The following is a 27,633-nucleotide window of genomic DNA, read 5'->3' on the forward strand; positions in this document are numbered from 1 at the left end:
AGCAAGTATTGCAGAGTGACACAATGGCAGTGAATTTCATTGTCATTAATCTGAGAAAGCGTTGGGCTTTCCTTGGCAAAGAGCAGAGGTGGGCTGTGTCAAGGTTATGGAGGAGGTACAATTTTTACTAGTCCCACTTTTCTTTGAGATGTTCTTAAGTGCTATTGATAATTCTACAATATAGGTAGAAATGTAAGCTAGTTTACATTAATAGATAAGAAAGTTGATAAAGAGTTTGAATAACTTATTCAAGGTGTCACAGCTTGTTAGAGCAAAGCCTTGACTAGAGGCCAAGTCTCCACCGCACCACACTTTCTCATGTTTCAAATGCCAGTGTTTAAAACAGGAAGAGGCACAGTGTGTGCTTTATGTTTCCGTCTTTCCAGAAGAGTAGTTTGTCACGTATTACAGTGGGATATCATGGAAATCCCTAATCTGGGAGTCAGAAGGCCAAGATGCTAGTTTGTTCTACATTACAGATTAGTCAAGTTTTGGAAGATTGTCAATTTTATAAACTAGAAGTTACCTCTACTGGCAGATGATACAGAACCGTATTGACAGAATGTCTGGTTATAGAGTTTAACATATTAGAAAGGAATTCTATATATAGATATATATCATATATATCTATGCAGGTATATATCATATATGCAAAATCTTGTCTACCTTTTATTTCTTTGTTAATTCTTAGGATATTCATGTTCTCGTCTGTCAGCTTTAACAAATATTTCAGTATTCCAAGAAAACTGCTTTCCTTTGATGATTTATTTACTATTTTCTTAGTAATCTATTTCTAAAGCTTATATGTCCACTATACTGGAAGGAATAGCATTGTTGATGTATTGTTAAAGTGGCAGTGAGTATAATCCATAGCACACTGTCTTGGCCCTATTATTGTTATGAGTGTGATAGTTAAGATTATGGTATGAAAGGATCTAAGAACTTAACTTGAAAGTGTCTTTTCATATAAAAACTTGCTATTATGGCTGTGTAGTAGTGTGCATGTTTAGCTAATGACATGAAAACAAGAATAACTTTGGCAGGATCTTTTTTATCATAGTAAAAAAGCTATAGTTATTCCTCGAAATCACTGCAAGACCTCTTCCCTCTCTCTAATAACATTAATATCAAGGTAAGTTTAATATTAAGCAATATATTAATATTCTATTGTGATTTTAACTGTATGTATGACATACTTATATAAGGAAAGAGGGAAAGTCCCAACTGGTTGATTTTTTGTTGTTGTTGTTGTTTAGTGTTGTTTTTGATTGATAGAAAGCTGGATTGTGTTTTTATATAAGGCTTCACTCTGTGGGCTAACATTCTTCTTTCCTGCCCAGGGTCTTAGAGCCTGGGTGGTCTAAAGTGATCTTGATTTACTATACCCTTGAGATGGAGAATACTTTCAGAAATCAAAATTTACCAACCTCTTGCTTCTTTCCTGAGTACTGTCATTGCTGATATTCAGATACATGTTATATTGGAAGGAACATTTTGTGGATGCATATGTGCATATGGGCATAATCAATTTAGTAGTTTATATATTTTCACTGTTCTGTTTTATATTCTCTTGATAACGGTGAGAAGTAAGGATTAACTAACTTGCTCAGAGTGATCAAGCAAGATACTGGCTTTACAAAGAATGGAGTTGATTTCCTGCAGTGTTTTCTGGAGACTAGCAGTAGACCCTAGTCCTGCCAATCACACCAGGGGAGGTGTTGGTGCTACTTATGTGACCAGAGCTGCTGCTAGTTTCCCATGCCATATAGCCACAACTGCAAGGCTTATACTCAGCTCTCTTATCAAGGCAGGAGACTGGGTGGGATTGACAGCCACCTGTGAAGCCTCACCTGCTAGAATCTGGCTGGCTGTCTTGGCCCCTGATCATGTCAGAAGAAGAGCACCGCTTTCTTAATCATGCAGCTTTTAAAAATCTCCTCAGCTCCACACTTAAGGGTCTCTCTCCTAGATTCTAATGTCTAGCCCTACACGAATGCAGTATGCTGCCCCTGATGTGATAGGACAACAGAGGACCTGCACACATGCTACTGGTCCTGACTATGTGTTTTCCTTCCATAAACACTGTTCTGGCAAACTGGTTGTGTGTGCTGCTGGACCATTTGCTTATGTTTGCACAATAAACCAAAAATTGAACTTTGGTTTTGAAATCATTTATCTGCTAGCTAGAGCTAGTAGATATGGAATGATATCCCAATGAAATATTGAATATACATATAAGAAATTTGTTTGCTGAGGGCAGGAGAAACAAATCCAGTAGACACTGAGGGTTCAGAGTGCTGGGGATTTCTTTCTCACTAATCCCATATTAGGCATAATATATGCTAGTTTGGTGTGTAATATATAACTAATACACTGAAATACACATGATTCTGTAATATATAACATAATAACATAATGTACTATTTATGAGTGTGTTAGTTTAGATTATAGTATAGAAGGATCCAAGAACCTGATTTGGAAGTGCCTTTTATATAAAAACTTACTATTCTAATCTGTAAAATTCCATGTAAACTGTGAAGACAAAGTGTGAAAATAATATTTTAAAAACACCTTTGATTTAAATATAAACACTTTTTCAAAACATTAAACCAGCTGAAATTCTTATGTTCCTGTTATTTGTCATCTAGGCTTGTTGGATATGCGAAAAAATCACTAAGCAGTTGTGTAAAAGGCATGTGAAAAGGTTTTAATAAATATTGTGATAATAGATTAGCTTATTAGTAATGTTAGATGCATTCGTTATAGATCAGGTTCTTAGATCCTTTTATACTGTAATCTTAACTATTACACATGAACAGTAAATTATGTTATATATTATACTTATGTTATTTAAGCATAATATATGCCTAATATGGGATTAATGAGAAAGAAATTAGATGGGAGAACATAGTTATAATCTGTTACTGTAGCATTTATTAAAACGTCATATGCCTTTTACCCAACTATTAGTGATTTTTTTCTACATATCCAACATGCCTAGACAACAAATAACAAGAACATAAGAATTTCAGCTGGTTTTAATGCTTTGAAAAAGCGTTTGTATTTCAATCAGTGGTGTTTTTAAAATTTCATTTTCACACTTCTTCATCTTCATAGTTTCTACTGAATTTTAGAGATTAGAAAAATACTTTCAAACACTAGGGTAAAGCACACTTAGAAGGCTTGTATGCCTTGTTACATTTCTTATAAGAATTTAATGATATTTATTATGAAAGTAATCATATAAAATGATATACTTTTTTTTTTTTTTTTTTTTGAAACGGAGTGTCACTCTGTCGCCCAGGCTGGAGTGCAATGGCGCAATCTCCTCTCACTGCAAGCTCCGCCTCCCGGGTTCACGCCATTCTCCTGCCTCAGCCTCCTGAGTAGCTGGGACTACAGGCGCCCGCCGCCACGCCCGGCTAACTTTTTGTATTTTTAGTAGAGACGGGGTTTCACCGTGTTCGCCAGGATGGTCTCGATCTCCTGACCTCATGATCTGCCCACCTTGGCCTCCTAAAGTGCTGGGATTACAGGTGTGAGCCACCGCACCCAGCCAATGATATACTTTTAAAACTGATTTCTACATCTCTCAGTTGGGTAATTAGTATTTGATATATAATTAAATAAAAATTTGAATCAGTATATTATAGCAAATGAATAATCTTGTTTACTAGAGCTTCTATTCATCAGGTTTCTCAGGTCTTTCTGGAAAATGTCATATAGAGAAATGTAAAGAATAATTCTATATATAAACAGTGGGGGTAGATAAATCTGTCTTCTTTTATAGTCATATCTCTCCTATTTATAAAAATCTACAAAAACTAGGTATTTTCTCATTATTTTAATGGAATTATTGCCTGACAAACTTGATAGGTTGGATGAAATTAAAGTTTATTCTGAACTGTTAAGTTGTAGGTCTTTGGAAAATTTGCTTTATTAACTCTTGTCATGTGGAGAGAAAGATGGAGGGGAGAGAATTAGTTAGAGTTCTTAAGAATACCTTTTATCATTACATACCCTGTATTTTTAAATAACTATGTTTTACCCCTCAAAACATATTCAAAATAAATACTAATAGAAATTCAATATTGTAATATATATTGGTAATTTTTTTGTATCTTAATGTCAGGTCTTCAAACATGAACTAGCTTACTTATTGACTGGAATTCTTGGAGCAGCAATAGATTATTGGATTTTCCTTGGTCTTAAGATGGGTAGAAATGTGATGCGACACATGTCTGATGACTTAGGAAGTTATATTTCTCTTTCGTGTGATGGTAAGTTTATCTATGTTCTGTTTTTTTCAGAACCATTCTGGAAATCAGTTTTGATTTTCTTTTAAGCAGTCTGTAAGCTTTAACATATGCTCATTTGAAGCTTTCCTTGAAATTGTTATGGATACATGCACAGATAGATACAAACAGACAATATAAAGAGAAAGACTTAAAGTACCCTTATTGTTCCTACACAGGTAACTGTTGTTAACTTTTTAATGTCTTTCTGGTATTTCTAAGCATTTTTGTATAGTTGAATTCATACTGTATATGTAATTTTGCATTCTTATTTTCCTCTAAACATTACAGGAGACTTCCCCCCACATATATTTATTATTCAAATATAATTATTTTGCTTGGTGCACTGGCTCACGCCTATAATCCCAGCCTACTTTGGGAAGCCGAGGTGGGAGGATCTCTTGAGCCCAGGAGTTTGAGACCAGCCTGTGGAACATAGCAAGACTCTGTCCGTTTTTTTTTTTTTTTTTTTTTGAGACGGAGTCTTGCTCTGTCGCCCAGGCTGGAGTGCAGTGGCGGGATCTCGGCTCACTGCAAGCTCGGCCTCCCGGGTTCACGCCATTCTCCTGCCTCAGCATCCCGAGTAGCTGGGACTACAGGTGCCTGCCACCTCGCCCGCCTAGTTTTTTTGTATTTTTTTAGTAGAGACGGGGTTTCACCGTGCTAGCCAGGATGGTCTCGATCTCCTGACCTTGTGATCCACCCGTCTCGGTCTCCCAAAGTGCTGGGATTACAGGCTTGAGCCAACGCGCCCGGCCAAGACTCTGTCTTTTAAAATAATTTTTTTTAATTGCTGGGCATGGTGGCATATGCCAGTAGTCACAGCTACTCTGGAGGCTGAAGTGGGAGGATCCCTTGAGCCTAGGAGTCCAAGGCTGCAGGGAGCCATGATTGTGCCACTGCACTCTAGCCTGGATGACAGAGCAAGACCCTGTCTCTTTAAAAAAACAAACAAAAACTTGCTACTATTTTTCCCCATTGAGTCTGGTGCTCTAACAAGAAATGAACATGGGTGAAGCAAACAGAAGTAATTTATATGGATAATTTTTTTCACTCTTCCTTTTCCCCATTACCTACTTTAATGTCTCCCCTAAAATAAAGGGGGAAGGGAGTGTTATTTAAGAAAATGATGGCAGAACTCATTTCACAAGTTGAAAAGTTCTACCCAATTGTTTGGGCCTCTAGACTGAAGGAGGCTTCTGTAAAGACCTTATGTAGATTCCCAAACTCCATAGGCAGTTTAGGAAGAGTCTTTGTCTATCCTTCCCTTTTTTTTTCTTTCTTTCTTTATTTCTGTAATCCTTAATTCCTGAAATGAATACATTTTAAACCAAGTAAGTTTTTTTGTGATTCTTAGCTATAAAAGATGACTTTTATATACTTTTATATACTTGATATTTTAAACTGCCAAATAAGTACTCTACTACACATGTGTTTCAGTGTATCTTGATTTTATATAAAGAAAACATTCTTCAGTATGCTGTCAATCACTTTAATACTTTGAAGAGAGACTTCAGAATAGGAATCCAGGTTATAACTGGGTTCAGGATTTATTCGATGATGCCTCTGCAGAGAGAGTTCTCTTTTTATACTACCAAAGAAGATTTTTATCTGAAGCATTTTAGATAAATCTTTTTTTCTTTCTTTTTCATTGAGCTGAGGGGGTGATTACAGTTCCCTTTGTGGACTAGCTGTCCTTTGTTGCATGACTTTAACATTTCTTAGCTAACATTCAATCTTCCTGCAGAACCCTCTCTTACATTTCTTTCCCACCATTCCTACTAGGTAGTTTAGTGGTTTTTATCCTTTTCAAAAAACAGAATTCTGGCATTATTTTCTAGAATGGGAACTAAGCATTTGACTAACGGAATTTCCTATTTTCATTCCTTAATGAAATTTGAGTTTGGAGACCTAGTAGAGGATTAGCAGTGGCTTTAGAGATTATCAGTATAGTTATATGTCTTGTTTCCAATACATAGTAATTGCCCTTAAGGAATTATAATTTATCTTATAGTTTAGCCAAATGCATGAAATATAATAAGCCTTGTATTAAAAGGATTCTATTACCTGTTATACATTTGCTTCAGTGCTTTCTTCACTAATATTCTGAGTTTCCCTTCACTTTAAAGCAGGACATTGTTATCCAATGTTATTTTCAGTTTTTACGTGACAAGTGTAAAACCCAGAACTTTGATTCTGTGAGTAACATGAACTTAAACTGAACCTTAGTGTTACTATTATGATCCTGTCAACAGATTATTTTGCTCCCGAAGATCTATTAATATATTTGATCACTAACATTTAAAACTTTAGATGAGATTTAAATTGTCACTATTGAAAAGTATTTTTAAGCCTTTTTCTTTACCTTTCTCAAAATGTACACGTGTGCGCGTGCACATGCGCACACACGCAGTTGGTTGCTTAGGCTTCAAATTCGGTTATAGGTAAGCAATTTAAAAGTTTTAAACATTATTTCTTTTTTCTTTTTTTTTGAGACATAGTCTTACTCTCTCCCCCAAGCTGGAGTGCAGTGGCATGATCTTGGCTCACTGCAGTCTCTGCCTCCCTGGTTCAAGTGATTCTTGTGCCTCAGCCTCCCAAGTAGCTGGGATTACAGGTGTGTACCACCACGCCTGACTAACTTTTTGTAGTTTTAGTAGAGATGGGGGTTTCACCATGTTTGCCAGGCTGGTCTCAAACTGCAGACCTCAGGTGATCTGCCCACCTCGACTTCCCAGGTGCTGGGATTACAGGTATGAACCACTGCGCCCAGCCAAAAGTTTTAAATATATATTTCTAAAAATCATTCAAATTAGTATTTTTCTATTTTCTGTCTAGTTTTTTTCTTTTCTGTTAGTGCAGGTTGATGTTTAACCTTTGTCAAGAGACAGAAATCAAGTGAACATTTTATCATAAACCAGTAGCCTCCACCCTGAGGGACAGAGTAAGACTCTTCTCAACAACAACAAAAAATAATGTTTAAAACTTTTAAATTGCCTAGCTATAACCAAATTTGAAGCCTAACCAACCGTGTGTGTGTGTACACACGTGTGTGTGTGTGCACATGTGTACACTTGGAGAAAGGTAAAGAAAAAGGCTTAAAAAATACTTTTCATTAGTGACAATTTAAATCTCATCTAAAGTTTTGAATGTTAGTGATCAAATGTATTAATAGATATTTGGGAGCAAAATAATCCGTTGACAGAATTAGTAACACTAAGGTTGAGTTTAAGCTCATGTTAGTCACACACACAATCAAAATTCTGGGGTGTTGTAATAATGTTCGTTTTGTTCATATTTTGATGAAGAACTTTAAAATTCATTGTCTGCCACCTCTTTTTTTTCCTCATTTCTTTGCTGATATTCCTTTCTTTTTTTAAAAAAAAATCATTTATTTTGCATTATTCTTCTACTCAGTTACTATCTTTTGCTTTTCCCAAGTCATTAGTAAAGATGTTATAATTTCACTGTTATGTAACTTCCAGTTGAAAATATCGATCCATCTTTCTCAATTATGGTAAACTGGATGTTCTGATTTTTACTAGTTCAGAAGTACAAAATTCATACTATGACACTACTCAGATTCACATCTATCAAATTCATTTCAGTTTAGTGTAATTTTTAGTTTATAATTGTTTTGTCAAGAATTAAGGCAACAGATATTTTAGAAGATAAATAAAATTTTTTCCATCAGATCTCATATTCATCAGTTCCATAGAGATGCTACTCTTTGTTATTTCTGAACACTTTGGACAGAAATTTTCTTTTCTGTATTTTAAGGTCAAGTTATCTGAAATTTCTTTTTTATGCCTACTTGAAATTCCTTATGTAGTGGCTTAAACTACGGATTAACAAACTGTTCAATGTTAAGTACCAGACAGTAAATATTACTGGCTTTTTAGGCCTTACAGTCTCTTCAGGCCACTCAACTTTGCAGTTTTTAGTAAGAAAGCAACCATACACAATACATAGACAGCATGACTGTGTTCCAGTAAAACTTTATTCGTAAAAACAGGCAGCACACCACAGTTTGCCCATCCTGACTTAAACATATTTCTCCTCCAATTGTTTCAGTGGGAAAGAAGATGTCATCAAAATTTACTGTAGTTTTTTTTTCATATCTTTGTAGAACTTTAATAAAACTTCCGTTTCTCAGATTACATCATTATTTCCTGATAAATACTTTTTCCAAACCTTTATTCACTTTTGCTTTATCTCTTAATTTCTTTCCATGCTTCAGACCTCAAAATATAAATGTTTATGTGTCATTACTAATTCTCAGCCAAAATGTTTCTGTTCTCTTCGTTTATTCAGCAAAATTTTATTGGCATTCTACCAGGCATTGAGCTAAAGGCTTTTCTATACAGTGGAAGAGGGAAACAAAACATGGTCCTTGTGGGTTTTTTTTCTTTTTTGACTTTAAGAGAGATAAACTGTAAAGTTAATATAAATATGTCATTTAAAATAAGTGCTCTGAACAGGAAAAACTAGGTGTTGAGATTGGTGAACTTACTTTTATACTGTATGACCATGGAATGCAGAACGTGAAGAATAAGTAGAAGTTTGACAGTACAGAGTGTTTTTAGTCAGAAGGTAACATTTACCAAAACTCTGAATAGGAAAGAAGGCCTGTTTGAGACCTTCTGGTGCCTGGCTGATGGGAAGAGAGGCCAGAATAAGGCCAAAGAAGGGTTAAGGGAGTTTGTGTAGGGATTTGTAAGCCTTGTTAAGGAGTTAGAAGCTATTGAAACAAGGGAGTAGCATGATCTCATTAACTTGATTTAAAAAGATGGTCCTGGCTTGGCTCTCTATTAGGAGTTATTGGTATCTGCTAACCGTTCATTCATTCATCTGTCAAATACTAAATGTTTACTCTGTACAGATTAATGACCTATATACTGTAAGGGCTACAAGTATGACCCTTCTCTTAAAGTTCTTACAGTCCACGGGCTAATTTTCTTGTGTTCTCCTGTTCATCTGTTTTTTTTTTTTTTATTCCCCTTGACTTTGTAACCTGGTAATATATGGATCTGTCATATTAGTACTTTGTATTCCTTATATCTATAAGCCTATCAGATATGATCCTTATTAGATAAATAACCCCATTTGTAAATTTCAATGTGAGACCAGCTCTTTTGAACTCTGCAAGTTATTTCTGCTTTGCTTTTGCCTCTGTCTAGAGTTCTTATGTTAAGAGATCAATTGGTTGCAGTACACTAAAAAAGAAGGCTTTTTAATGTATATAATTAGAGATTAAATGTTTATATTATCTTTTGATTCTTATCCTTCAGTTTACTGCTTGTACATTTTTAGATAATATTAACAGAGCCTCAGTAGTAGCAAGAAAACTGGTTGTAAGTAATTCTTTTCTCCTCTCCAACTCAAAAAAAATTGTATCTTGGCTGGGCACAGTGGCTTACACCTATAATCCTAGCACTTTGGGAGACGAAGGTGGACGGATCACAAGGTCAGGAGATTGAGACCATCCTGGTTAACACGATGAAACCTGTCTCTACTAAAAATGCCAAAAATTAGCCGGGTGTGGTGGCGGGTGCCTGTAGTCCTAGCTACTTGGGAGACTCAGGCAGGAGAATGGTGTAAACCCGGGAGGCGGAGGTTGCAGTGAGCCAAGATCGCGCCACTGCACTCCAGCCTGGACCATACAGCAAGACTCTGTTTCAAAAAAAAAAAAAAATTGTGTCTCTGTAGAGGCCATATTGGAAGGGATTATCTAAATTCAATGATAATATTATCTGTTTGGGCTTAGTTGTATCTGGTTAACATCAGACCTGAAGCCAAAGGTTTAAACACTCCTTATAACAAGCTGCCACAAGGCATGGGCATCAGATCTCTTTAGTCAGGGCAAGTTTCTCAGCCTGCGTACTGATTATGTTTTGGGCTGGATAATTATTTGTTGTTGGGGCTGTCCTGTGTATTGTAGGCTGTCCTGTGTATTGTAGCATCCTGGGCCTTTGCCCACTGGATGCCAATAGCATCCCCTTCCCCAATGTGGCAACCAGAAATTAACAAATGTTACCTGAGAGCAGATCCTCCCTTACTTCTCCCATCCACTCTTGAAAAATCAGAGTCAAGGGTCAAGGACTACAAGACACTAGATCCCCAGCCTTTTATGAAGGCATCTGAGCAGGACATTGACTGGGTGTCTGCATTCTCTTCGCCCTGAAAGAATTCCATCCCGAATAGGGAGGCCAGCTTTTATGCCTTATACTCCTATTAAGTTTATCATTGTCTGATTTTGAAACTATATTTTAACTTAATGCTTACAATTTTAATTCTTCTCTTCTGTTTATTATGTTTATTTTGCTAATTGTATTGACTTATTCTTTATTCTTCCAGTATTTATAGTTAATCTGCCTTATTGTATAATATCACAACTTTTTTATATTGTTTGTAATTTTAGCTCTTTTGATATCCTCTTGGTTGGTCTTATTTATTCTTTTATTGTCATTTTGTTGTATTTTCATCACGTTACATAGATAATATTAATAGTTTATAATATTAAATAGATCACATGGGAAATAGTCACTCTTTTATCACTTTCAATTCATGGGTATATTTACGCGTTTTCATCTTATTGAAGTACTTGAGGTTTTGTATAAGAGATTTGAGGCTTTTGATGTTTTCTTGTTTTTTGTTTCATCATTTAAAATTATCCACCATCTTGCGTGCACCTATAGTCCCAGCTACTTAGGAGGCTGAGGCAGGAGAATTGCTTGAACCTGGGAGGTGGAGGTTACAGTGAGCAGAGATCGCACCACTGCACTCCAGCCTGGCGACAGAGCAAGACTCTGTCTTTAAAAAAAAAAAAAAAAAAATTTGTCCACTATCCCCCATAGTAGAGTGGGTGCACACTTCTGAGGAAGTCTTTATACATGCTCTTGTTTCATGTTTTTCTTCTTCACCTTGTGCCTTTCGTCCTTTTCTGCAGTGATAAGATTCATGGGTGTTGTCATAGGAAGCAGTCTACTTTCTTCCTGTCAATTCGGTACTGATCATTGCAAATTAAATACTAGTATTTCATTTAAAAACTAATTACTGGTTTTCCAAAGGAGCATCCCTATTGTGGGAAGAGATCTTTAATGGTAGTTGGAAAGTATAGTGATAAATAAAATCCCTTGTATATATTCATATGTTACCTAATCTGTATATATGTAATTTCAAGACTTGTATCTGAAATAATCAAACCTAATGATTGTTTTTTCAAATGTGAGAACATGTACCATTAAATATTTTCTCTTAAAAGTCAAGGAATAGGGATATTGCCTATTTTTTATGGGTTAAAATCATGTGTATGAATCTTACAGGTATAAGAACTCTGATTTGATGGAATAAACTTCACTAAGGAAATAGCCTATGGAAAAAAGTATATAGGATACAGCAGTAACTATATCGACTTACCTTATGTTCTCCAGACTTTTCTTCACAGGAATTAGAGATTTTCATTTGCTCCTTTTCCTCCTCCTGGCTTCAAATGTTTGTTGCAGAGGCAGTCTTTAAAAAGTTGTGTCTACAGAGCTCTGGTAGTGTGTCTTCTGAGCCACTCTCTCTTCAGAAAATGGTAAGCACCTCTCTATTCTGAAGTGAGTTCACAAACTCAATTTTATTTATTTATTTATTTATTTATTTATTTATTTTGAAACGGAGTCTTGCTCTGTTGTCCAGGCTGGAATGCAGTGGTGCGATCTCGGCTCACTGTAAGCTCTGCCTCCTGGGTTCATGCCATTCTCCTGCCTCAGCCTTCCTGGTAGCTGGGACTACAGGCACCGGCCACCACACCCAGCTAATATTTTTATATTTTTAGTAGAGACAGCGTTTCACCACGTTAGCCAGGGTGGTCTCGATCTCCTGACCTTGTGATCTGCCCGCCTCGGCCTCCCAAAGTGCTGGGAATACAGGCGTGAGCCACTGCGCCCGGCCCACAAACTGAATTTTAAAATATTCTTGGTTATTTCAGGTAAGTAGGCAGAATATATTAATTCATAAATCTTTCAATTCTGCATAAAAGCTAGTATATTTCTATCTCAAAATAGAGTAGTGAAAGCCAGCGGCAGTGCTGAGTGCCTGTAGTTCCAGCTGCTCAGGAGACTGAGGCGGGAGGATTGCTTGTGCCCCAGAATTTGAAGCTATAGGGCATTATGATTGCACCTATGCATAACCACTGCATTCCATCCTGGACAACATTGTGAGACCCCTTCTCCAGGGGCAGTTTGGAGAAGATAATCACCAAATAGAAATTTTAAGGTGGAGCATGATGGCCCCTTCCTATAATTCTAACACTTTTGGAAGCTGAGGCAGGAGGATCCCTTGAGCCCAGGAGTTCAAAACCAGCCTGGGCAACATAGCAAGACTCTGTCTCTAAAAAAAGTTAAATTGGCTGGGCATGGTGGCACATGCCTGTGGTCCCAGCTACTTGGGAGGCTGAGGTGGGAGGATCCTTAATCCCAGGAGGTCGAGGCAGCAGTGACCTGTAATAACCACTGTATTCTAGCCTAGGTGACATACTAAGACCCTGTCTCAACAACAACAACAAAAAAAAAAAGAAAAAGAGATTTTAATTTCTTTTGAGCAGAGCCAAGGGTTAATCATAGAAAAGTAAAAAAATCCTTGTTCTCTAATAAAATTCGTATGTGAGGTTATTATTTTGGAAAAAACTAGATCCAACAAAATTCTAAATGGTATTTAAAAAGCAAAATATTATGCATATAAGCTACAATTGATTTAAAGTTTTCCAGTTTTATTTTGGCTGTCTTTAGATATTAATATCCGGTAGCTCTAGCAATTTTTTAATTAAATGAGAAATACGTATATTGGTCAGATTAGGCAAATTCTGTTTTGCAGCAATCCTTGCCTTTAAGGATGTTTTTATTCCTTATTTTGTTTTCTATTGAAGAAAGACTTGTTTTCTGTTAAAAAAAAAAAAAGGCATTATCAAAATGGAAATTAAGAAATACCAGTTGTATGTAAATCATACATATGAAATATGCAAATGAATCATACACATTGGGCATAAGACTAATCAAAAGAGCTTTCTTAAATGAGGATCAAAATTGAATTAGAAAAAAATAATTATTTTTAAGAAGGTATTTTTCTGTTTGTTCACATGGTATATTGACTATGACACAAAGCTAGCTTTCTTAATATTTTATTATGTTCAACCAAGATAGAGTGGCAACCATAGTGATGCAACCAGGAAAATATAACCAAATGTAATAATGAAATGAATCAAATAATTTCTCTTTACTGCGGTTTTTGTAGTTGAGAAAATAATGCGATATTATTTTTCAACAGGTATATTCCTATTTACCAGCCTTGGGGAAAACTGGTGTGCTTGGGTCGGGAAAGATTCAGATATCAAAGAAAATAGGACAGCGGCCTTGTTTTGACTCTCAGAGAGCCTTACTAATGTTGAATGGTACTAAACAAAAACAAGTCGAAGGGCTGCCGGAGTTACCGTAAGTGATGCTGATATCCCAGCTGTGCTTTATTTTGGAGTACAGCTCTTTTTCTGATGCATTTCTTGAACTTTATGGTTATCTGTGATACTGTCTGAATTATATTGATTAGACCAAAACTCAATTTTTAGATGTATTTGATCAACATTTTCTGTTTCTGTAATTCAAGGTACATGCTTTCTTTCTGCTTCCCAAAAGAAATAAAACTGGTCATCCAATTATTGATGCATTGTTGATGAAATACAGTTTTACACAATTTTTGTTCTATGATTTGAATTACTACTTTGCCATAATATAGATGGAATTTCAGAATGCATGGTCATATGAGATATCCTATATCGTAATAGTAGTTTTCCCAAAATGAGAAACCACCTCTAAAAGTATAGGGTGTATAAAAGTGTATGTCGTATAAAACTCAGTAAAGTTCTGTGAGAGGAAGAAGAGAATAGAATCAGAATATGAAACTGAGAATGGGGAGCAGAGACCTGCTTGATCTTAGCTTTCTGCTTTATTCTCTCTGTCAATATATGGTTTAACTGGTCTTTTGCTCTTTATTTGACATTTTGTATTTATAAATTTAGTGAGCAGTTGGGGGAGTAAGACTAATAAAAGAAAATTAGTGCACTGAAATTTGTTTCTACACAGTTGAAATAAATTTTAAAATTAGAAAGCAGTAAAGATTGAATGAGCAAGGGGGTTTAAATTAAAAGGAGGCTAGACTTTTAAAAAATACCATCTAATGTATGCTGGCACGCCTTGCTGAAAAACAAGCTTTCCTTATTTCTTAATTTTCCTTTCAGAGACCTGAACCTTGCTAAATGTTCCTCAACATTAAAAAAATTGAAAAAGAAGTCAGAAGGAGAATTGTCCTGTTCCAAGGAGAATTGCCCCTCTGTAGTTAAAAAGATGAATTTTCACAAGACTAATCTAAAAGGTATTCCAAGTATCTAAATTAATTTATGCTAAGAACTTTTCGTTGTTATAGTCAGTACTTGCAGGTTTCACACATTTGCCCTGATGAATACTTGAACTTAAATATTGGACTAGGTCCAGGAAGTACCTTCTTGGATAACGTATTATTTTCTTGAACTGTCATTTATGCAAAGAAAGTGATTGTTTAATACCCAGTATAATAGAGTATTCCTTCCTTTTTTTCCTCTCCTTGCCGTTACAGATATGAAACACAGTGTAGCATTCATTGAGCTCATTCCAGACTTGCCCGCCTTACTTTTCTATTCCATCTCAACCTGTGCTGCTTAGGATCAGTGTCTTCTGATTTGAAAGTATAATTCAGTCTTCATCTCTTTCAGTCCTAGACATTTTGTGAACAAAGAATGAAGAGTAGGCTATGTTACATAGCTGTGTTAAGCATATGGGCTCTTTTCTTCCAGGCATTGAGCCCAGACTATGAAATGTGTTTGGCTTTTGGTTCTAACTATACTGGAACCTAAGTACCTAAAGGATGAAATAACAAGAATAGCGTAATAATTCACTTTGGCACCTCTTTTACTTAGACACCTCTTAACTTGCAAATGAATCTTCCGGAAGTCTTTACCTGGCCAAAGTAAATTGCTGAGTCTTTTTTGTTGTTGTTGTTATTTATGAGTTATATCTTGTTTTTAATACAAATATTAACATTATGACACCCATGGAAATAGTGACAGTGAAGTGCTTATATTTTAACGTGATATAAGTTCATAATTGCATATTATAGATTCAGAATAACTGTTCATTTGGCTTGGAATATGAAAATTGTATTAAATGAGAACTCAGATATTAATTTCACAAATCAGCGTTCCTTTTTCTTTGTTTTATTGTTTCAAAAAGTAAAATGAATATGAATGATTTTAGGCAGAACAGCAGAAGGAACTGGGAGAGAGGAAGAGAATTGAGATATAGTAGAGAAAAACTTCAAAAGCTTTTTATGCATGTAAAAAATGTTTTTGTAGAAGTTACAGAGATAATCTGTAAAACTGAACACTGTAAAAATGTGCTTAGTATTTTATAGCAATAACAAATTTGATTCAGTATTTCATTTTGTTTCCTAAGCAGTCATTTATAGTAAATTTTTTTAAAATTCCCCTTAAATAATCACTTATATCTTATTAACCTTGGTTATAACAGTGATGGATATAGACAATTTTAGCCAGAAGGCATTAATTGCATCTCTCCTAGAAAAAAACCTTGTCTTTCTATTTGTTACTCTTGTTCAGCTTTAAATGGTACTAGGGATTTTTTTTTTACGTCCGTGTGTGTGTGTGTGTGTGTGTGTGTGTGTGTGTGTGTGGTGTGTTTATATTAAGATTCCTCCATTTCTCCCTCTCTGTGCTGTTGTAGCCAAGCCAGACAGCCTATTGAGAAGCAGCAAACCATCTGTTAATGGATTTGAAGTTCTGAATTATACTTGAGTGTGTAGAGGCACTCATGCTTAGCCAGAAACATTCATTTGAATTAAGCTATAAATGCTGTATAAAAAAGAGCCATACATTTAACGTAGGTTCATGAATAAATTTAAGAGAGGGCAATTGCACTCTAAACTTTTATTGCTGCAAAACCCAGTATTTTCGGTGTTCTCTGATCATTTGGGGGTTTTATAGCAGGATTGAAGCTTTAAACCTTGAACTAGGGGAGACAATGCCTGTGTTAAACCTTTTGCGGTAGAATTTCATTGCTGAATCGCTGATAGAACAGAAGCAATATGGATTGGTGGGGGTCCTTCCCTTCCCCCCCCCTTTTTTAATGCAGGAGATGTTTAAACCAGTCAAAAGGAAAACTCAATAAATAATTTTCTGGCATGGGGCCAGATCTCCTAGTTCATGCCCTTTGATTATTTTCTTTAGTTGATATCTTGTCTTCTCTGGAATAATCTATTAATTTTTTATGGCAGGAGAAACAGCCCTGCATAGAGCTTGCATAAATAACCAAGTGGAGAAATTGATTCTTCTTCTCTCTTTGCCAGGAATAGACATCAATGTTAAAGGTAAGTTTTAAATCTTTGTGGTCTAGTCCAATGTCTTAATATTTGTGATATTAAACAGTTTTATATCACATTAAGAAAAATTATTTAAGTAAGTTTACCTAAGGTATCTTAAAAGTATAAGAAAAATTTCTTAGCAAAGCCAAGAAATTTATCATATATTGATTTATAACTAATAGTATAAAAACATTTTTGTGTTCATATTTTGATAATACCCAATATTAATATTTTAAAATTGTTTTTAAATTTTTAAGGTAGAAATATGATTACACCCTAGACATTTTTATCACAGCATTCTTTTTGTATATGAAGCACCTAGAAAGTCACACTGATGAGAAAAGTAGAACATCAGTACTTTCCTACCAAAAGTCCTACTTCTGCCGTTTTAAAACTTGCCTTGATTTCTAATTTAGACAATGCTGGCTGGACGCCTTTGCATGAAGCCTGTAACTATGGCAACACAGTGTGTGTCCAGGAAATTTTGCAACGTTGTCCAGAGGTAGATCTGCTCACTCAAGTGGACGGGGTGACTCCTTTGCATGATGCACTGTCAAACGGACATGTAGAAATTGGCAAGCTGCTACTACAGCATGGGGGTGAGTGTGTTTATGCTAAATGGGTTTTGATAAATTATCCAGTTTTTTGATGAATCCTGCAGAGGTAGATAACATTTTATGTTTAAAATCTGCAAGGAAAGATGCCTTTATTTCATATTAATGAAAAAGTAAGGATAAAAAGTCTCCTAAAATGTAAGCACCCTTTATTAGTAGAGATAAAAGCGTTTTCATAATATATATTTGTTTATGTATGTATTATTAAGCTTATTTAGGTTCGTGTATGAGAGTTTATTTTTGAATTGAGTTTGCTGGTTTTAAATATTTATCCTTTTCCTTCAGGTGTGTAATGTCTTTGTGAGCCAGTCATTTCTGAAAGCTTATTGATAAAGGGATACAAATGTTCAATTGTGATTGCCTGGATTTTTTCATTCTTTTTTCATTTCCTGTATATAACTACAAACTCAATCTTATTTTTAATGAGTCATTTCTGTACAGACTGTAAAGAATGATATCCTAGAATATTTTTCATCATTCGCATTTTGCAGCCAATTAAGTTAAAGCAGGAGGATTTTCAAATGGTGATAACTGTTATGCAGGGGTTTTGTGAAGGAGGGTAGCTTGAACTGAATATTCATCTGTGTTTTTCCTGCTGATTTTTGATCTTTGCTTTCAGCAAGGCCCCACGTTATTTCAGTGTCATTCTTTTTATATCTAAACTGAATAATGTAAATTTTACAACAAAATGTTCAAAACGGATTGGTGTTTTTAAAGAAAAAAGAAAACTGATGACCAGCTTAGAATATGGAAACAAAGATTTGTAGAAATTACTTGTCGCTTTTATTTGTATTAATTTTACATTTAAATTTAACATTATCTTATCCTGTAATTAAAATATTTGATTGTGCATAAAGACAAAAAACATATTTTCTTAAGATGTGTTTTTAGTATATATGCATCTAAGGAAGGCTGTATAGCATGGTAGTTTAAGACATTTGGTTATATATAGTCTTCTCCTGCCCCCTAAAGGCCTTAGCGTGTCTCTTTTACTGATATCATTTCATAGTCAATATATTTTTCAGTTCTTCTACCTTGTTTTTTTTAGTATTCTGTGTTTACTAAACCATAAGTTCACCTCCTCAGTGTTTTATTTTTCTACTCAACCATGTGTCTGGCATTCAGGCCAATATTTGTCAGGAGCCATTATTGTGTTAGGGCCAGCTCTTCAGTAGAGTATGGCATTATACCAACCAACGTGAATTTTTCTAGGGCCCTTAGTGGAGAATAGTAAAGAGATCAGTTTCTTATCCTAGAAGAGGAAATCTAATTGTATTTGTTTTTATCAAGGTCCTTTGGCAATCGTACAGACTTGTTTCTGCCGTAGTCATATTCTGGGTTTGGACCTGTCAAGTGGTTTGACACTTATATTGAAGTAACTGCATTATCTATTCATTGTGAGTCACTCAGCCTCGAGAGCAATAATTTCAAGAATTTATTTATGTCTCTAAAACCTTTGTTTACTTTTGGTGTCCTGTGTCCGTAATTTTGTCTCTTCTTTTTTTTTTTTTTTTTTTTTTAAACAGAAGTAACTTGGAACAGTTTTTTTGAGATGTTGGCACAGTGAAAAGGAGCCTAATTTTGTTTTAGAATTATCTTCTTTCCATAAATTATACATTAATCATATTATCAATGGTTGATCTTTTATATTAAGTACATTTTATATCTATGCTATTATATATGTCTGATCAGAATCATCATTAAGAATTTTAGCAGTTATGATCAGTTCTCTCTTTCTGACAATATGATCTATGTTATAATGGTAGGATCTTGTGATTATGGCTGCTAGTACTAAAACCTTTATATCCCCTGTAACATTTTTATGGCCAAGTGCATAAATAATTATAAGACTTGACTGATGAAGGCACAAAGTACTCCTATACTTTGCTATGTAACCAAATACTGAGTTATGTTTTGCCTCCTCCACATCATCCTTTAGTACCTAGGGGATAAACTCTATCTTTAGTACTTTCTGAGTAGGTAGTTAAATGAGTTTAACTTGTATAGATGGATAAGCTCTGAGTTTGATCTAGAATTAATATGTAATTTGTGTGAATCAGTTACCTGTACTAAACATTGAACACAAGCAAGGGTAATATGAAAACTGTGTTCTCTATCTGTGCAAGGTTTTGCAGTCTTTGCACTGCTAGAATTGTTTATTAGCAATGAAAGGGGCACTACTTTTTCCTCTTGGTGATATTTTGAGATACCCCTGAGGCTCTTATACAGAATGTGTAAGATGAATACATTTTTAAAATTTCTTCTGGGAACACTGAAATTCTTAAGATGATAATTGATAAAGTTTTATAAAAGTTTTCTTTTTAATATTTGTAGTTGTATTATTTATTTAACTAAGGCACGCACGTTTGGGGAAACCTTATTAGGTAATTGACTAGAATGTTTTTAATGTACCTTTATTAGTCTATGTATCTAGCCAGTTAATTGTGTCAACCTGAATTAATACAAAATATGATTGTAAAGAAAGCCCTGGATGCTTTGGGAGAAAAGAGAAAACAGCTGTTAAGCTGCCAAAATAGAAGTGTTTTACATGTAACATTTTGCATTTTCTTTTCACAGGCCCAGTGCTTTTACAACAGAGGAATGCTAAGGGAGAATTGCCCTTGGACTATGTGGTTTCACCTCAAATCAAAGAAGAACTGTTTGCTATTACAAAAGTAGAAGATACAGTGGAGAACTTTCATGCACAAGCAGAGAAACATTTTCATTACCAGCAACTTGAATTTGGCTCATTTTTACTTAGTAGGATGTTGCTAAATTTTTGTTCAATTTTTGATTTATCTTCAGAGTTCATTTTAGCTTCCAAAGGGTTAACTCATCTAAATGAACTGCTTATGGCTTGTAAAAGTCATAAAGAAACCACCAGTGTTCATACTGACTGGTTATTGGATCTTTATGCTAGAAATATAAAGACACTGCAGAAACTCCCACATATTCTTAAGGAACTGCCTGAGAATCTAAAAGTGTGTCCTGGAGTACACACTGAGGCCTTGATGGTAACATTGGAAATGATGTGTCGGTCAGTCACAGAGTTTTCATGATAATGCTAGAAAGGATGGATTGACTTTCTAAATCTGTTCCGTTTGCATTGGCACTTACTGTGGACTTCATAGCTTACTGACAGATAGTAATTTGATTTATTTATTGACAGACTTTGCAGCCTTGCTAAATTTTAAAAGCATTTTTTTAAAAACTTCTGCAAAACTCTAGTATGGGCTTCTGACTTTTTCCATGGTGTAGAATTTGACTCAAAAGTAAAAATAATTTTGTTTTAGTATATTCTACTTTCATTAATCTTTAATTTTTTTGTTCTGAAAGTGATATATTGTATGTGTAAAATTAATTTAAATATTTTTTCAAATCAAAATGTAATGTCCTGTATTCTAGATGTTCTAGGTCTTAGAATCATGGCAAGGATATTCATACAAATGTGTACCTATAAACTTGTAGCTCCTGACTCTTATGGATGGATTTTGAGGAAAAAACAAGACTAAACAAAAAACATGTAGCTCCCTATTTTTTCTCTCTAGGTTGTTGGACTGAAATATGCATTTTAGCTTTGTGTGTTTCTAAAATAAACATTTCTAAAATTTACACTAATAATTAATATTCTTTTGGTTTTTAAATGCAGCAAATACGCGGAGTCTGACAGGTCAATTCTTTGATCTGTTTTATTTTAGCAATTCATATACAAAATGTATGTCGCTGCCCTATGTAACCAATATTCTGTACCTGAAAATATTCTGCTGCATAAGTTTATGAGTTTAATATAAAGATTATGAGTGGCATCTAAGTAATAGATTTGAGATTATTTAAGATCTTAATATATAATGTGAATTTACTGAGTAGTAATGTTTTAATTTGCAGTTTTTCCTAATAGCAGTTTGTAGTAAAACTAAAAGAAAGGGTATAGATAATAACCACTTTTGAAATTGGAGTTTCTTCACTACTGGGAGTAAGTTACATTATGGTACAGGTGGAAAATAAACACTTCCATTTAGCTTTTATGTAACTCAAGTGATGACTTTACAGCAGTTAATCTGCTAAAGCAACACACTTCAGTTTTATTTTGCAAATAGATATTTTAACAAGATACAAATGCTCAGTATCATATTACTGGGTTTGTAATCTAAATTGAAAATTGCTACATCAGTATGAAATATTTTAAATAAGTAATTTTTCTTACATACTCAAGAAATACTAGTTTCTATTTAGCCTTCAAATTTGGCATCATGCAAATCTCTTTATTATTAATCTGCCAAAGTATCAGAGAAAAAATTATATAGTGAAGACTAAGAAAAGTTTAAATACTTATAGAGAGTAAAGTGCTTCTCCAGATGATGAATAAGAATGTTTTTTATTCCAAGGAGTTCCTCTTTATAATGGTGTCTGGGATAGTGTTTTCTTGGTAAACTAATATAAACTTGTAAACATAGGCTTTGACATCATACACATTTTCAAATCCTTGTCTAGATCCTTAATAACTAAATTGCAAGGCAAATTCTTTTCTGAGCTTGGTTTTCCTACATGTCAAATAGAAATCACACCAGGTAGCTTTGTCATGATAGAATTGTTAGCCTATCACATCATATGACACTTAATAAATATCGTTTCCTTTCTAGTTCTTACCTCCTCTTTTGATTATAATGAGTCATTTAGACAAAAGACAAGATAGTAATTGTTTAAGTTGGTAGTAATTCTAAGGTAATTAAGTAATCAACATCATGAGTTAGGGTTTTATACTGTTAAGACAAAGTAGTTTTCCAAATTAGATGTTCATAAGATATATTTGTTTAGCTGCAATTAGCATTAATATTTCGTAATTGACTGTTCTGTCTGCCAACTTCTACAAGCAGTGATGACATGAAGTGTGAAACAGATGTCATTGAGGTCTCTGGCTGTAGGAAGTTTTACACTTCTTCGAAAGTCCAACATGGCAAACACAGGTTCCTGTGTTCTGTGCCCTAGCTAACATAATACCAGTATATGAGTTTGAATTTAAATTTTCAATAAAAGGCTTCATTTCCAAAATTACTTTGTATACTTTATTTTAGAAAACATAATAATAATTGCCTTGAATAATTGCCCAAATCTATCTTGGAGGTATAGGAAGAAGAAAGTCTCAGTAAGTATAATTCATAGTCGTAGTCGTAGATTTTCAATTGCAGACTTTTCAAAGTTGCATATGAAGACAAGGTTGAGAAATGCTATTCTTCATTGTATTTTGCCAGATGTGATATCATAGTTCTATGAAATCATATTTTTAAAAATTTCTATAAGAGACCTTATTATAGTGTAAATAAAATTGGAGAGGAGATTTCTGAGCAGTTAAGATTTAGCTTTTCCCCATGCGGTGTTTACTGGCAGTTTCTTAAATTTCTTTGAAGTTAAGAGTTTTCTAGGTTGTTAATTTTTAATTTCACTTTGCAGATTAAAATCGTCCAAGTATATACATATTCTGTCATTTTACTCATTCCAAGATGACCAGAAAAACATTTATCCTCATAAAAGTCAAATGTGAAATTAATTCTTTTGAATTCAGCATTTCTTGAACACCTACTCTGAACCAGGTGGTGTGCTTGACAAGGGCTAACTACCAAAAAAGAGGAAAGGCCCACAGTCTAGGAAGGTAAATAAGGCTTAAGTATTGTGAATTTTATTTTCTTCTACATCTGGTAAAAAATTAATTTCAGTTTTGTAGGTTTCTGAAATTTTCAGTAATAATTGGTGTTCTGTTTTAGTTTATAAATGTGAATATTCAAGTGTCCAGTACTTTAATCCTTTGATGAGTATTATTTTAGCAATTTTATTTCAGCGTGGATAGGATGTAGGGTGTGCTTTTGCAGTCTTAGTGTTTTTAAGAAAGTACAAATGCATTAACACTAAGATACTGTATATAACCTGCAGAAAATATCTGCCATTTTTGTTTATGCTGTTATAGAAAGTTAAATGAATACCTTCACATGAAAAAAAAAAATTGGTGGAATGTGCAATCCTTATGCCTTTATACACCTTTCCAGTTAAGCGGTGAACTTGATGAGAGCCTGTCACTGTTGCTCCTTAATCAGTAGGAAGGGGTCATCTTTGAGTGACATGAGGCACTCTTTCCCTGAGGCATTTATCAGGTAGCTTTCACGCCAATTGCACCTCCTGCTGACGTGGAGCTTGCAAAACTAGGAATGATAATTGTTTTTATAACAAATGTGGATTGAGTTAGAAAGGTCAGTGATAGCATTATTGGAATTAGGCTCTGCCTGGTGTTGTCAAAACAGGAGACATGGAATAGTTAACTGTTCCTTGTAAATCAAATTATGTTATCGGAAAATTCACCTTGTAGATAAAAATGAACTGTAGTTGGAGAATATACTTTGGTAGTTATTTGCTGTGGTATATATTTTGAAATTATAGGCTATAAATTAATTAGATAAGGTTGAAGTGTTGTTTTACTTGGTTCTGAGCATACATTTTCAAGGTAATGCAAATCCTAGTCAAAGACCTTTTCAAAAGAAATAAAACATTTTAACATCATTGATTATTAGATGTTTAAAAAGAGTTTGTCTTCTTAAATACTAATCTTACAGAACATCTCAAATATGTACAAGCTGTTCCTAATACTTTTTATATTTGAATTTATTAGTGTCTTTTTTTAGTGTAAGTGTATGGTTTTGATTATAAATACACTTAAACTATGTTTTTTAAAAAGCTTGAAATATAATCCTTAGTACTAGATACAAGTGACTTTATTTTTAGAATGTTATCCTTTTTGTTTTTCAAGAGACATATTGATAATCTCTCCCACCCTGTTTTTAAAACAGAAGTGTAATGAACTCTGTTCTGGGTTTTTAAACTACTTGTGGAATTAAAGATCAACAATGTTATGTCAGCAAATGACTATTAAACAGTATTCCTAACAAAATATGTAGTATTGTTATATATGTAATATATAATATCATATTGCCTTTAACAAATATAGATCCCAAAAGCCCTTATTCAGGTATTTATAAATAGTTATTCCCAATTAGAATTAAAACATATACTTCCAAATTAGTGATTTTTATATCATGGCCCCAAATCTTTTTAGATATAGAACCCAGATTTTGGAACTCTAATCCTCTTCCTTGCCAAAGTATCTGAGTTGGGTCAAGCGATTATGGATGTTAAACATTAATAGAGAATGGCTTACTAGTTTGGGACATACAATTTCATTCTGTCCAAGAGTGGAAGTTTAAACAAAAAAACAAAACAAAAGGTTTAGCACTTCCAGAAAGTAAGTTGCTCTGAACTGAAAATCTGGAATCCAGGTTTGAATTTATACCTATCATGCTGTTATTTTTCTTGATAGTAGATGAACTAAAATTACCACTGCTTCTCTATTCTGTCTCAAAGTGAAATAAATAGTAATACTGAAAAATCATTAATCTTAAAGTGTTGACAGATGAAAATAACTTAGTTTGTTGTCAGTGACTTCTCAATCTAAAGGTTAGGTCAACAATGTTTATGACATGACTCTTAATAAATTTTTCTAATGACCAGAATAGTTTGATTTATGATAGTGTTTTTATTTTTGTTTAAAGGAATATATATCTTTGTTACCTGGCTTCATCCTAAAGATGCATTTTTCTACTTTGCATTCTTTCCTTTTTACATTAGAGATAAAATTACAGAACAATAAGTAAAATCTGATAAAATTAAAATGTGTTTTTTCCATGAAATTTTCCATGAAAACTTAAAAGCAGAATTGTAAAGGTGAAAACTGGTCAAGGGGATGAGGGGAAAAATGGTTGAGTCATTCTACTTAAAGGAATCCAAAGGGTAAAGATTTCTAGGTACTGTTTATTATATTGATGGAAGTTAGTGAAGGTATAAAATCAGACAAAAAGTATGTAGACTAATCTCAGAAATAAACTGGGTCTTTGAAAATTTTGAATAATATTTGATAAACTAAACCAAAGGTCCAGAGATTTGTTTTATAGAAGGTTCTTTTGGTTGAAATTCAATTTAATAAAAAATAAAGAATAATAAAATTCCAGTTCTAATGGTATCAGAAACAAGCTAGATTTTTTTTCACCGTTTTTTAAAAAACAATTGACACATAATAATTGTACATGTTTATTAGGGTACAGTGTGATGCTTCAGTACATGTGTACATTGTATAATGATAAAATCATGGTAGTTAGCATGTCCTTTGTCTTAAATCTTTACGATTTCTTTGTGGTGATAACATTCAAGGCCCACTTTTGAAATTATCTTGAAATATAATACATTGTTATTATCTGTAGTCGCCCCACTATGTAATAGAACATCAGCACTTTTCTTAGTTCATCTAACTAACTTTGTATCCCTTGAGACCATCCTCTCCCCATCTTTGCCTCCCCACCTTTTCCCTTCCCAGCCTCTGGTAACTGCCATTCTACTGTCTACTGCTATGAGATCAACTCTCCTAGATGCCACATATAAGTGAGATCACGTGGTATTTGTCTTCCTGTGAGAAAAAGGCTGTTTCGAATAGTAATACTCAGTTCTTTCTCACAGGCAAATCTTGGCATCTCATTTCTTATTTTCCTGTCATTTCAGTTCTTTTACACCCCCCAAAATACTGTTAAGTTCATACTTAGCCATGTTACTGGAGGAAATGGACTCAGAGTTGAAAGCTACTTATTAAAAATGGTTGGACCTTCTACCTAAATACCATTTTTTACTAATACTAATATTTTTAAAATTGAAGCTAAATGTTATTAAAAATGATTTTCTCAGCCAGACATGGTAGCACATGCCTATAGTCCCAGCTGCTTGAGAGGCTGAGGCAGGATGATCACTTGAGCCCAGGAGTTCAAGGCCAACCTGAGCAATACAGCAAGACTCTCTTTTTTAAAAAAAGTAACATAAATATATTATCTAAATTACGTAAGGAAAAAGATTGTTAAGTAAAAAATTGCTTATAGTGATTGTCTTTATGTGGAAAAGTTTTGGATATTTCTTTTTCACTTCTCCAGATTTCTTTGTAATGATTTATATTTGTTTATAATACCAGTAACCAATTTATTTTGAAAGTAATGCTCCTGAATTAAGTAAGAATCAATCCTTGAAATTTTTCTAAAGTTGCCTTATTTAAACTGGCACTTACTGGATTTTTAAAAGGTAAACTACAGTTGTAATATACTATTTAAAGTTGGATATAATTAAAAGTATAGTTAGTATTATCTAACACAGATCTCAAAAAATATACTATATATGTGCTCCTTTTTTGAAAGTAAATCTGACTTACCACTTTACTGATAACGCTTCTCTAGTCTTTGCTTTAAGACACTTCAAAATGGAGCCCCAAGTATGTTGAAGTGGGAACTGGGGGAACTTTACTCTTTTGTAGTACTCTTAAATTGCTAAAGATTAAACTTGCTCATGTGGATACCATGTGGAGTCATAACATGTAACATATCTTTACTTTCTGATTTTAGTATTTATGGGACCTGAAGAATTACTTGTTCTCTGGTGAGACTTTTCAGATTCGACACAAAAGCAGGGAGAAACTGGTAAGATTAAATGATAGCTACATTTATTCAAAGATTGTACCTTAAATGGCTTTGAAAGGATACTACTGTATTAGGAATTTTTTCTTCTATCATCAATCTGAAAAAATATCCACTTTATAACTTATTTGCAACATTAATACAGATACAACCCTCTGTCGAGAGAATTCTGAGAGTATCTTACCACAGCTCTCCGGAGCATACTGTTTTGCACCTCTTCTGTGAAGGCTAGCAGAATAAGCTTCTTGTAAGGTACTCTTTTAAGTAGTACAACTCAGAACAATCTTTTTACAATTGTTCTGTATAAATATCCTGGATACTACATGGTAACTATAGTACCACCTGATAGCATCCATCTGTTTTTTGGGGGAAGATTTCTTACCTACGGGTCAGGGCTATTGTCACAGTCATGGGAGGGAAATCAAGTAAATATGCATTAAATGTACTATGTATCAAATACGTAGCATCACAGTGTGCAAGATTGGATGGTGAATACTTGGTACCCCAACCCATAAGTCAGAGTATTTTGTTCTTGCTTAAATTACCAAGTGCTGTATGTTTTGATTTTTAAAAAGTTTTTCTCTTCTGAAAATGAATGTTTTTAAAAGTGATGTCAAGCAATTTCACACAAATAATGAACATCACAATAATCTGTTTAAGAACTCCTTTGTCAGATACGTACAGTGTTTTCTGGATGGCTTCTCGTGTGCTTCAAAGACCCTCTTACTCTTT

General features: G+C 34.1%; 1 protein-coding gene across 3 annotated transcripts in view; it reads left to right on the forward strand.

Moving 5' to 3' along the window:
* SLF1 (SMC5-SMC6 complex localization factor 1) overlaps window positions 1-20,974 on the forward strand; it is a 75,213-nt gene extending 54,239 nt beyond the window's left edge. For all 3 annotated transcript variants that reach the window (XM_078004987.1, XM_001090273.5, XM_078004988.1), the window contains 7 exons: window positions 4,133-4,280; window positions 11,729-11,874; window positions 13,605-13,768; window positions 14,569-14,702; window positions 16,656-16,748; window positions 17,159-17,341; window positions 19,934-20,974. In XM_078004987.1, coding sequence (XP_077861113.1) covers window positions 4,133-4,280; window positions 11,729-11,874; window positions 13,605-13,768; window positions 14,569-14,702; window positions 16,656-16,748; window positions 17,159-17,341; window positions 19,934-20,415 — 1,350 coding nt within the window. In that variant the 3' untranslated portion in view covers window positions 20,416-20,974. The remainder of the gene's footprint in view (window positions 1-4,132; window positions 4,281-11,728; window positions 11,875-13,604; window positions 13,769-14,568; window positions 14,703-16,655; window positions 16,749-17,158; window positions 17,342-19,933) is intronic.
* Window positions 20,975-27,633: the final 6,659 nt, after the last annotated feature.

The sequence above is a fragment of the Macaca mulatta genome, chromosome 6 (genome assembly GCF_049350105.2).
Source record: "Macaca mulatta isolate MMU2019108-1 chromosome 6, T2T-MMU8v2.0, whole genome shotgun sequence".
In the NCBI taxonomy this organism is placed as follows: domain Eukaryota; kingdom Metazoa; phylum Chordata; class Mammalia; order Primates; family Cercopithecidae; genus Macaca; species Macaca mulatta.